General features: G+C 45.9%; 1 protein-coding gene across 1 annotated transcript in view; it reads right to left on the minus strand.

Moving 5' to 3' along the window:
* Nucleotides 1–12,271, minus strand: part of NOS1 (nitric oxide synthase 1) — a 169,807-nt gene that overhangs the window by 11,773 nt on the left and 145,763 nt on the right. Inside the window, exons 20-24 of the mRNA XM_063085368.1 lie at nt 11,127–11,265; nt 10,616–10,694; nt 4,377–4,570; nt 2,798–2,967; nt 166–376 (exon numbers count right to left, since the gene is read on the minus strand). Of these exons, the coding sequence (XP_062941438.1) occupies nt 166–376; nt 2,798–2,967; nt 4,377–4,570; nt 10,616–10,694; nt 11,127–11,265 (793 nt within the window). The remainder of the gene's footprint in view (nt 1–165; nt 377–2,797; nt 2,968–4,376; nt 4,571–10,615; nt 10,695–11,126; nt 11,266–12,271) is intronic.

Below are 12,271 nucleotides of genomic sequence, written 5' to 3' on the forward strand. Positions count from 1 at the left end.
CTCACGGGACACTTTCCTGCTGCTTCTTCCCTCAATTTCCTGGTTTTGGGCATGAGTCTCCTCCCAGGGATTTGGAATTTGACCTCTGGGCAGTAGTTTAGGGAGACCTCCAGAGGCCCCTTGGGAGAAATGCAGAGCAGGAGACTCTCCCAGGCCTCTGCCCACCTCGGGTGCGGTAGGAGACAACGGCTACGGTGAGGTGCACCTCGTCGGGGTACATGTCTGGGGACGAGCTGATGGAATAGTAGCGAGGTTGCAGCAGGGACAGCTGGGTCAGGAGCAGGGTGGCCGGCATCTGGATGGACGGGAACTCCTCCAGCACCTCCACGATGGTGGGGTTCTTGCCCCACTTCCATTCCTCATACTCCTGCAAGCCCTGTGCCAATGACAGGGACAGAGACAAGCTTGAACCCAGCTTTTACATATTTCCAGTGAGGACCTGAGGAGGTCCAGGGAAGAAGGCAAAAAAAAAAAAAAAAAAAAAAATTAATAACAGTTAACCCTTAAATAGTAATTATTCTGTGCTGGGTTTTAATTCTCTTAAGAACTTTATAAAATAGATTATTGACATCCCCTGTTTGGAGGGACGTAAAGGTCCTATGGCTACTAAGTGGTGATGCTGGGTTTTGAATCTAAGCCAGGGAGTGACAAACTTCAGCCTGCAAGTCAATTCTATCCCACTGCCTGTTTTGCATGGCCCATGAAGTAAGAATCATTTTTACTTTTTTAAATGATTGGGAAAAAATCAAATGAAGAATAATACTTTATTTCACAAGAATAGAATATGAAATACAGATTTCAGTGTCCATCGATAAAGTTTGTGCTACAAAGGCCCAGCTCAATAGTTGCAACAGAGACCAAATGGATCGCGGGACTGAAATATTTACTATCTGGCCTTTTACAGAAAAAGCCTGCCATCCCCTGCTCTGGGCAGTCTGTCCCCAAAGTCCATGCTCCTGGCTGTCATACTCTCCTGAAGGTGAAGAGAGATGCACTGTGGGAAGGGTGGTGACTGCTGGGAGAGGTCATGGCAGGCAGTAGCAGGCATAGAATGCAGACCTGTGATGTTTTGGCTGTGGAGGCTGGAGATGCATCCTCATGTTGGGGTCATGTCTGAGACAGTTAAGTGACAGCCCCAGAAAAACAGAACAGGGTGTGTGAAGGATGATGTTTGGCTGGGGGTGGGGGTGGGGTTGACAGCAAAGCCCAGCTTTACCAGGGAACTCTCTGGGGCTCTGGAGTTATTTTTCCTACATCTCAGAAGCTCCCCTGGGCAGTTCCTTACTGCTGGTATAGGAGGTTCAGTTTCTGAGACCAGGGATATAGTCTACGACAAGCACATCGTATTACAAAGCTTTACCCCATGTTCCTGAAGACCATGCTTACTTTATCAATAGGATGGGACATCCTTGAAAATGTGTCTCCCATACCTCCAGCCTCACTGACCTGGAGCTGCAGGAGCACAATCAACCCAGTGTCCCAGCACTCAACTCTTTGAAACTGACACCCACCTGCAACTGACTTCCCTCTCCTGTGTTGGCCCCAGGTGTCTTCCCACAGGCTGCTCCCGGCCAGTGATTGAGCACAGGAGGGCTCTAGGACTATCCAGGGGCCTTGCTGGTCCTTCCTTCTCTAAATTGCATTGCAATCTAGGGTGCTTCCACCCAGACTTTACTTTCTTTCCTTCACTTGGGGTCAGACTTGTTTTGAGATCTGATGGTTCTCGCAGCCTTCCCTGACTCCTTTCCCATTTTCTCTCACACAGGTGATTCCCCTAATAAAAATCATTGCTCATTTAATCCCACTTTGGAGTCTGTGCACTTTGCAGAAGAAACTGACTAATACATACAGTTACATCAAATTCTACTTTAAATAATCTTGTGCAGACGGTGCAATCTCTGCCTCTCTTCATATTAGCCCCCACATTAACTCAAAGTTTTAAATCACAGTTATACACGTACATAGTCTAAAGAGTTAAATAATTTTGCGAAGATTATGATTAAAAATAGTGGTCTCCTGTTCTATCTCTGCCATCTGTTTCCAACTCCCCAGAGATAACCACTTGTAACCCTTCATGTGTTTCTTCTCGTGTTTATTTTTATATTTCTAAGTAATATGCATATGCTGATTAGCTTCTTCCTTACTACTTATCATTCAATCCCCCATCCCGGAAAGCGGAAGAAAACTAAACCATCCTTCCATCTTTTGCTGGGGGCTTGCTTACTGGGAAGGAGACTGCACTGGGAGGAGCCCAGGTGGCTTTCCTGGGTAGGATTTTTTCTGAGCAAGGGTTTGCACCAGTTTGGGACAGGAGAATGCCTGGTTTCTAAGCAAGGGTGGTGGAAGCTATTTTGGTTCACCTTACCATCAGAGGCCTCTTACATTTAACAGTCCTACCTACAGCTCCTCTGCATCAGATAAAGCTTATCTTTAAACCAAGGCACGGTGAGATTGTCTCAGTTTCTTTTTCTAAGCATGGGCTAAGATTGAGCTAATGGAAGCTTAAGGTTCAAAAGAAAGGTGGAAAGAGTTAGAATAGCAATTCCTATTGTGGCTAGAGACTCTGAGACTCAAAAGGGTCACTCTTGTTGTGTTAGGGCTTAGTTAGAACTAGAGGAGGTTGCCAAGACTAGCCAAAATAGACTAGCCAGCATGGTACTGTCTGCAAATTAGAAAATGGCAACCTTCGCTCAAGACTGCCATCTGCTGGAAAACTCTTGTAAAATCGTTTTACTACTCTCCAACCACTAGGAGGTGAAAGGCGCCTCCTGGGGTTGCACCAAGCCTAGGGACCCACCTTGCTGAGGACCAGCAGACGTTGCTTCTCTTTCTCGCTGGTGGCCAGGGAAGCAAACTGCTGCAGCTGCAGGGGCGTGGGTGGCGTAGTGATGTCCAGATAGTACTTGAAGGCCTGGAAGATGGTACAGGGTGGGAGGCGGTGCTCATCGGTCCAGTTACTGATGACGCCTATGGAGGCACAATAGGGGTGAGGGGTGGGAGGGGGAGTGCTAGGTGAGCAGGGTGGTCCCAGAGCCAAGCAACCCCTCAGCTCTCTACCTTCCACGCCCCACTCCCACACCCAGGATCTGGAGGACATCATGTGTGCAAAAGGCATATACAAAATCAGTTAGGCAAACTAGACCAAAAATTAAAAAATAAACATAAAAAGAGAAGAAAAATATTAAAATAGCATGAGACAGTCCACTGGCATTCTACACAATGAGTCCCCAATTGAGCTCGAGATATGACTCTACTTTGGCTCCATCTGTCCTCTCCCAGTGTCAGCCTCTCATGTCTCTGAGTGGGATTCTAGTGTTTAAACTTACAGACATGGCTAATACTTATTTAGCACTTTCTATATGCCAGGTACTATTCTCAGTACTTGACATTATTAACTCATTTAGTCCTTGCAACAGTCCTAGGTGGTGAGTGCTATTATTATCCCATTCAGAAAAATGGAAGCACAGAGAGGTTAAGGAATTTGTCCAAGGTCACACAGTTCTTAAGTGTGAAGGCAGGCAGTCTGGCTTCAGACCTTGTTCTAACTACAACATCATAATGTCTCTGTGTACTTTCTATCCTATATGGCCCCTCAAACACAAGCCTTTCCTTTGTCAACCTGAGATAAAAAGCTCTGTTCCAACACAGAGGAAGAACTAGCTGGGTTGGATTTATTAAGAAAGGGTGTATCTTTCCAAAGTGGTTCTTCCCTAAGGGGTTTTCAGTAGGGCTCTGACTATATACTATTTTCACATTCTGCCCTGACTTTACACCCCAGCTCCTTTGTAAAGGTGACTGTCATGTTATCACAGGCTGCCACGTAAAGCACCAAAGTGCCTTGTACCTGAGCCCCGAGCCCACCTGTGCATGCTAAGATGAAGCACTGGACCCATTTGTCTTTGAAAGTTCTTCAATATGAATTTCAAGGATGGTCACTTACACAGGTTGGACCTTGATCTAATGAAGTTCAATCCCTAGTTGCCCATCAAGCTTCCTATAGTACCTTTTGATTCTATGAGGAGACAGGATCATTTCATCTGTGTTTACGTGGTGGGCATTGGGATACTACAGATTTTTCTGAGGGGTGGTGGTGATGAAGAAAGGAAGAAAAGTGGCTACTGCTAGTCAGTGTCAGGCCGATGAAGGAAGATAGAAGCCGCCTACTCCCAGTGATGAGCCATTAATGTCCTGGTGTCATGGACATTTGCCCAGCTGGTTGGGCCAAGGTTGGTCATTCATGAGAAAGGGGGAGTCTTCAGTCTCTAGGCTGGACGTGACAGAGACCCACTCTCCTACCTGGAGTGGGTCTCTTCCTCCCCAGACACCTGCTGCCTCTGAAACTCCCTGGAGAAGAGAAGGGCCCCAGGGAATGTTACCCAAAGCCGTGTTCCGCTCTTCTAGCAGCTCCACTTTCACCATCTGGTTGACAGGAGGTGCATCCTCCAGTCGCTCGATTAGGGCATTCACGAGGTCCTCATGGTTGCCAGGGAAGACACCCAGGTGGTCCCCTGGCTGGTACTGCAGCTCCTGATTGCCATTGGTGTGGAGACGCACGAAGATAGTTGATCGGCTGTAGGGAATAATTGCAGGGGATCAGTGGGACAAGGGCCACCAGCTACTGTCCCCTTTCTTTACTCCTCTGTCTGTCCTTGCTGGCTGCAACCCCCTCCTTTCATCCTTGCTGGGGCCTGAGCCAACTAAGCTTGTGCCCCTGTCATTCCACACCATGTCTTTTATCAAGGTCACCCATGAGCTCCTCACTGCAAATCCAACTGCTGGTTACCAGGGCACATGTGGACCATAGAAGTAGCATTGGATACAGACACTCCCTCCCACCTTCTCAAGTCCCTTCACTTCTCTCCCGGTCTTCTCTCTGGCTGTTCCTGCTCAGTCTTCTGTGCTGATTCCTTCTCATCTCCCCACACTGCAAACATTCGGGTACCCCAAGTTTCAGTCCTCACACCTATTTGCTCTTCTATCTTCCTGCACCTGATTTACTTTTCTCCATAATCCTTGCTATCATCTGACCTCCACCATAGTTTACCTCATTCTACGCTGCAAGGACAGGGACTTTGTTTTGTCCACTGCTCTATCCCTGGTGCCTGTGACAGCATATGGCACATATTAGGTGCTCAAAAACTATTTGTTGAATGAAGGAACCTCAGACTCCCAGGTTAACCAGCTGCTGGAACAGGCCCTGTTCTCAGTATCGATTGGCGTCCTCTCAGGGACCATTACCACAATGGGAAGACACAGGCAGTGATGTCCCCAATCTGTGAAATTCCATCTTTCCTAGGAATTCCAAGCTCTATCACCTTATGCAACCATAGGGCCTCATATTGTCATGGTAAAAGAAAAAAGCCTTGGTCTTAAGCTTGGGTTCTTCTTATGCATAAATTCACCAATGGTATAAAACTGAGAGATCTAGGAAGAAAATCCAGAGGGAAACATTTATGTTTGTTGGCTCATGCCCTTTCATATTGCTTTTTGTGTTTCAAGTTCAGAAGGCCTCTGCTAATCAAATAGCTTCAAGAATGAATTCTCAGAATGTGATTATGCTGGTCCTTTTTAAAGTTTTAGGACGATATACTGCATTTTACATAATACCTGCAAATGTTGGGATCAACTACACTTTGGTAAATCAAATCCTTTGCACTCTGAGCTATTCTTGCTTTTCAGATCTGCTTTTCCTTCATTGCCAATTGGTTTTCAGTTGATCAAGACGCTTGATATTCAGCATGAAGTTTCTACATTCTTCATGGTATGTAAATCAACACTTGAATAGACCAATGGGACTCGCTATTTAAAGGAGTTTTTGGCACAACCAAGGGCACTTTTGTGCTACAAATAGCCGCCATTATTAAAAATAGTTGGGCTGGCACATTATTTTGGGGGGGGCATCAAGTATTTTCTTGAAGCAAGGCACCCCTGTCCTTAGTAGGATGGGGAACTTGGCGACCATAATTGTGCATGGTTGTGTTAAGGTCTGGGGTCCCCCTCTCCTTCCCTGAGCAGATCTTGCCCTCTCTAGGGCCTTGATCTTGTCGATTCTCCTCTGAGCTCACACCTGTCTTTGGTTCCTTGGGGAGAGACCTGCTGCACGCAGGGAATTAGCCGACGCCGACAGACAGCAGGGGGCGCTGTGGGGCTTCTAATTTGGGAGCCTCTGGAGCCTCCACAGAGGAAGCCTTTGAAAGGCCAGCAAATCAATTCCCGCTTTCTTCTCCGATCACGATTTGCACAAAATAGAAATGCGGAGGACCTGAACTTGCTGAGCAGGGGACCTGAACTTGCTGAGATGGCTCATGCGCACAGCCACTTCCCCCAAATCCTCTTGAACGTGGCAGAGGGTGGTCAGGCAGGTAAGGGGCGGGAACGGTAACATGGAGGCAGGCTAGCTGCAAGGCGGGCCCTGGTTCTGTCCCTGCTGGGAGTTTAACCAAGGGGGCTTTGCACGCCACTTGCTGAGAATGGAATGTCTGTGTGGCCCCAGGGTGCTTGGATGGGCTAGTCCTTGATGCATTGCTGGGAAGCTGATCCTCAGGGGGTAGTAGCACTGGCCCAGAACCCAGCTGTCTTAATCTCAGTTCGGCTGGGGGTTTCTAAGTGTAAGATTTTTTAAGCTTTCTTTTCTTTTTTTTTTTTTTAAAGCTTGGGACACACGTGAGTCATTGAGAAGTACGGGCTGAGGGAGAAAAGGGCAATGTTTGGCCCTGTTCCCCTCCTCCCCCAGAGTATCCCCTGTGCGCCTGATGTATTTATGTCCACATACAGATGCATCACACACACACAGATGCACACGTGCACACACACATGCGTGGCAGTGCTTCAAAGACAGGTTCGCAGATGAAAGGACAATCTGCTAACATCCAGCATTTAAATAGAAAAAAATAGCCAATGGTCATTCTTCAGCAAAAAGAGTGAACATTGTCAGTTGTGAGCCATTTGAATTAACGAGGCTCATTCATTCAACAAATTTATTATTATTATTATTATTATTATTTTGCGGCTGGCTGTCAGGGAATCCAAACCTGTGACCTTGAGGTTATAAGGCTGTGCTTTAACTGAGTGAGCTAACCGGCCGGCTCCATTTATACTGTCAGGCACTGTTCTAAGCACTGGTGAGAGAGTAACAGGTAAAGTCAGCAAAGTGCCCTCTTCTCACTGAGAAGTCACTTACAAAGATCTCAGGTGGAGTTGGTGATGTGGATGGGTGGGTGGTGATGGGTTGGGGGTAGAGGTTGAAATCAGATAGGATGGTCTGCAAGGTCTGGTGATTTGACATTTGAGCAGAGACCTGAATGATGCGAAGGAGCTCTGGGGGCAGAGTGTTCCAGGAAGGGGAAAGAGCACATGCAAAGGTCCTGAGGCAGGAAAAAGGGTAGCATGTCTGAGGAAGGGAAAGAAGGCTGGAGTGTTTGGAGAGAGTGGTAGGATCCAGATCATGAAGGCTTCGTCGTGACCTGTCATGGCAAGGAGTTCAGTAGTTTCCTTAAGCCCAGTGGGAAGCCACTGGAGGCTGTGAAGATGGGGAATAATATGCTTCAATTTATGTTTTTAAAAGATTATTCCAGCTGCTGTTTGGATCTTTGAGAGAAAAGCCAAGAAACAAGGAGACAAGCTAGGCAGCTATTCCAGCCACTCAGACCAGAGATGACCATGGCTTTCCTCAAGGTGGTGGTCGTGGACCTGAGATGTAGTTAAAAGACAAGGTCAAGAGCATCCGCTGGGAGATTGCATGTGCCAGGGTCAGGGGGAAAGAGAAGGTCAGGAGGATACTGGAGGTTGTGGCTGAAGCAAAATGTTGATGTCCTCTGTTGAGATGGGGAAAGATAGAGGGAAGCAATTTTATCCCAGGGGGGATGAGAATTAAGAGTTCTCCCCATTAAGAATTCTCCATTGTAATGTCCGCTGCTCTCTAAAACACCCCGGCCCTCAGGCCCCCTCTGCCCCTTGGCTCCTCCTGTCCTTTCTTCCTAGTTGCCCCATCACTGTTCTCTTGTGCCTGTCAAAAGCCCACCCTGCCTTAGAGGCTCATCTCCAGTTCTGCAGTTTCCCCGCCTCCTCCTGACTTCTAGCACTTATTATCTGTATCCGACCATTAGCCTCCATTATACTCTCTTCTATATTGTTTGCTAATTGTTGTGCGTACATTAAAAAATTTATTTCCAGGCGGGTGTCTGTGGTCACTTTTCTCTTTAGATTTGCATGGATCACCCTCAAAAGGCTGTTTACTTCCTCTTAAGCACTTTGCTTGCAATTAAGGGGCCTCTACAGGGGTAATCTGTGATATTTTGGCGATGGCTTTCTGTGCCAAACAGCCCAACTTCAGCCTTGGGCAGGAGAAAATAGGAGAGTCATGCTTTTTCCCTCAATTATCCTTTTTTTTTTTTTTTTAAGATAAACCTTATAAAGCTGGAAATGGTATTGAGCCTGAAAATATGACGTGCTACAGAGAATACTTTTAAAGTGATAAACACCTAGGTACAATTTGGTCCTTTGTGTACTAATTCATAATTGATTTTAATACTATGTTCCAGTTCCTCACCTTGTTCAGAATATTCTCTTGCTAGTCACTTTTAGACCCTCAGTTTAGAATCAGGTGCCCTTTCTGGAGGTGGGGGTAGGGCCGATTTGGGGACTTTGGTTCAATTTAGCATCAAAACATTTGCAAGTTTCTTGGATTCTTATGAACTATGGTTAAGGGAGTAATTTTTATAAACTGGTCTTTCTTAGTTTGTTGCTGAGAGAAATTTCCAGTTGGTTCTTAATCCCTTTTCTTCCAATGCTACTAAAGTCATACCTTTCCATAGGACAGACGTGGGAAGTAAAATACGTATTTCAAATACAGAGTCCCTTTCTATATCAGAGGTCATTATGCACTGAACATTGCATTTAATTAATTATCCAAAGAGGTTAATTTCCCAATTCCTTTCTTTAATGTCTGAGGATTTAGGAGAGAACTTGAGAGCCCTGAGGCTCTATCCTGTTGATCAGTTTTATCAAAGGTTTGGAAAACCATGTAGAAAAGCATGCATACTAAATTTGCAGGTGATATGAAGCTGGGATGGATATGAAATAGTAATGGGAATCTATGATATGCTAGTTGCTTTATGTATCTTCTCTTTAATATAGCAGCCTTGCAAAGCTGTTGAGGCCATCTGTGTAGCCATTCAGCACGTTGACTTTGGAGTCAGATAACAAGGTAGGTGTGACCTTGAAAAAGTCACTTGCATTTTCTAACTGTCATTTCCTGTTTTTAAAATAGTACTTACTTCCTGGACTCGTAGGAATTATGAGAGACCCCGCACAGAGGACTCAACACAGTGCTTGTGACATAGAAAGCACTAGATAAATGTTGGCAATGTTTATAGCTATCTTTCCCATTTTATAGGTAAGGAGACAGGGGCTCAAAGCACCCAAGTGACTTGCTCAAGGCCATACTGCCAGTGCATGGCAGAGCTGGGGTCAGAATCCAGGGCTATCTAGCTCGGAAGCTCGCTCTTTGAACTGTGCCATTCAAAGAATCGAGATTTCAAAAGATCTCCATGGGCTGTAACTGCAAAGTGAAAAAGATTCCACTCAACAGGGATCAATGCAAAGACCTTCATCACTGCTAAAAAAGTGCTCATTCATACAAGTAGAGGGATGGAAAGACCCGGTTTGACCATTTTGAGAAGACGTGACGTGTAGGATCAGCAATGATGATATAAACTTAATGGGAGAGCAGAAAGGCTGTTAGAACTAGGCCTGCAATCTCAGGTGTCATTAGCACGTCCTGCTCAGCTCAGTGATGGTAATAATAGCCTCAGCACACTTGGCAGTGATCGCACGACCTCCACTGCACTGTGACCAGGTCTGAGAATGACATTTCCTTTTACTAAAGCCAAAAGCTTGGGAAACCAGGTCTTAGGGAGAACGCTTTGAAGGAATTAGGACCCATGGGAGACTGTTCAATGCCCTTGGCTATTAGCAGGTCTTTCACTTGGAAGAAACAAATTTGTTTTGGGTGTCACTGGAGAGTATAACTGGGTTTAAAATAAAGTGCTAGAAAGACATACTTTGGTTATATGAGACATTTGATTATATTAGATATGCTGGACATTTGGTTTTGTTGAATAGTAAGATAATTTCTAACAATTAGGACTTTGAAACATAGACTGCGCTGTCTTGTAAGGTAATGAACCTCCTGTCATTCCAAAGAAATTTAAGTAGAGTCTGGGTAGCCATTTTTAAGCACTCCATAGAAAAATTATCCACAATGAGGAAATGCTTGGACTAAGTGATTTCTGACTAAGATGCTGTGGTGCAATAAACATTCAGCAGTTCTATAGGCGTATGGTCCACTGCTAAACATTACTCACAAAACCTTCCCGTTTCCCCTTTTCTCAGTGATTGTCAGCACCATCTCCTTCTTCCATTCCTCCAGGTCAGAGCTTGGCAAAGGGAAAGCAGGAGACCCAGATGCTACAAAGCAGCGAGGGGGTCTCCGTGGCACTTGGCAGTGGTTGGGAGAGAGGAAGCCAGTCCTGGGAGTCAACAAGGCCTCTTCGCTTATTGTGGGTGGCATCTGGGAGCAGAGGGGATAACTCTGAGTGAATCAAGGTGTTCCTACCTGGATTTAGGGCTCTGGAGGTTTTGACGGCTAAGGAGTCGAGCGGCTGAGACTCGCTTTTTGTGGACATTGGATAGACCTGTGCGGAGAAAAACAAAAGTCTTCCTGAGAGGGAATTGAGCAGTTGTCAATCAAAACCCTCCAGCTTTTCTACTGACACCTCTGCTGTCCTCTGGAGTAAGGCGAAGACATGAAAGAGAAGAGGTCCGGCAGGCATTGGTTGGGATGAAGGGCAGGTTGTGGACAATGCAGAACAAACAGCAAATGTGGTTGAACTAAGTAGAGAAGAGGATGGTTCAGGGGAACACCCACACTGCTGGGGAGAGAAACTTCCCAGCGCATGTTTTACTGAGCGCGGGGCAGCAGCGGCGTATTCACTCTGGGAGGACTGCACGAAAGGAGACCAAAGCAATGAAGCTCAGCTTCTCTCAGCATCTTCAGAGGTGGGATGTCCTGCCTTTCCTTTCTCCCCACTGTCATGAATGCCCCCCAGGAGGGTGCTGAGAGGTACCCTGTGTGAGTTCTGGAGCTTCAGCTACATAGGTGAGGCGGAACTTGTTCCTCTTCCAGCTGCGGTCATTGCTGATGAGGGAATTGTTCGCCTTCTCAATGTTGACGTCATCCCCCACGCAGAACACGTCACAGGCTGCCTGTGGTACACACAAGGCTTTCAGTGACCTCTTGCAGCCAAGAGGGTCTCCTCCACAGTAGCTCCAAGTCATGGCATGTATCTTTCCCCCACCCATCCCTCCACCCACCCACCCATCCCTCCATCCCTCTACCCACCCATCCCTCCATCCCTTATCCACCCATCCCTCCATCCCTCTACCCACCCATCCCTCCATCCCTTATCCACCCATCCCTCCATCCCTCTACCCACCCATCCCTCCATCCGTCTACCCATCTATCCGCCCATCCCTCCGTCCCTTCCTTCCATCCACCCACTCTTCTATCCATCTTTCCTTCCTTCCATCTGCCCATCCATCCTATACTTTTGAGTGCCTTTGATGTGCTGGACACATCACCTTTACCAATGACTTTAGGACCTAACCTCTACTTAATATGTAACTCTCATATGTTATTTATTCCTAAAACAAACATGTGTAGAGGCTTAACATTAAAGAAGAAAGTAAACACTTTAGAATTTCCTATCCATCTTTTGTTCAAAGATTTAAAAACTTGTACCAAGGCAGAACATATTGAAAGTCTGGATGCCTGCATGTACATTTTTATTTTCCTTCCTTCCTTCCTTTCTTTTTTTGTCAAGCCCATTAACTCTCCAACCCTAATGATCCTAAAAATTACAGTTCAGAATTATTTTTTGAGATAAAAACCATGGATAATTCAAAAGGTTTTCAAGGGTGGCTTTTGACCATTGTTTGGCCTCATATTGATTTTAAAATAATGTTCATCAACTGACAATGAATAGACAAAATGTGGTATATCCATACAATGGAATATTACTCGGTCACAAAAGGAAATGAAGTACTGATACATGCTACAGCATGGATAAACCTTGAAGATGCTATGCTGAGTGGAAGAAGCCAGTCACAAAAGACCATGTATTTTATGATTCCGTTCATATGACATGTCCAGAATAGACAAATCTATAGAGTCAGGAATTATATTAGTAGCCACCAGAGCTGGAGGTGGGCT

This window comes from Cynocephalus volans, chromosome 2, assembly GCF_027409185.1.
Source record: "Cynocephalus volans isolate mCynVol1 chromosome 2, mCynVol1.pri, whole genome shotgun sequence".
Taxonomy (NCBI): Eukaryota; Metazoa; Chordata; class Mammalia; order Dermoptera; family Cynocephalidae; genus Cynocephalus; species Cynocephalus volans.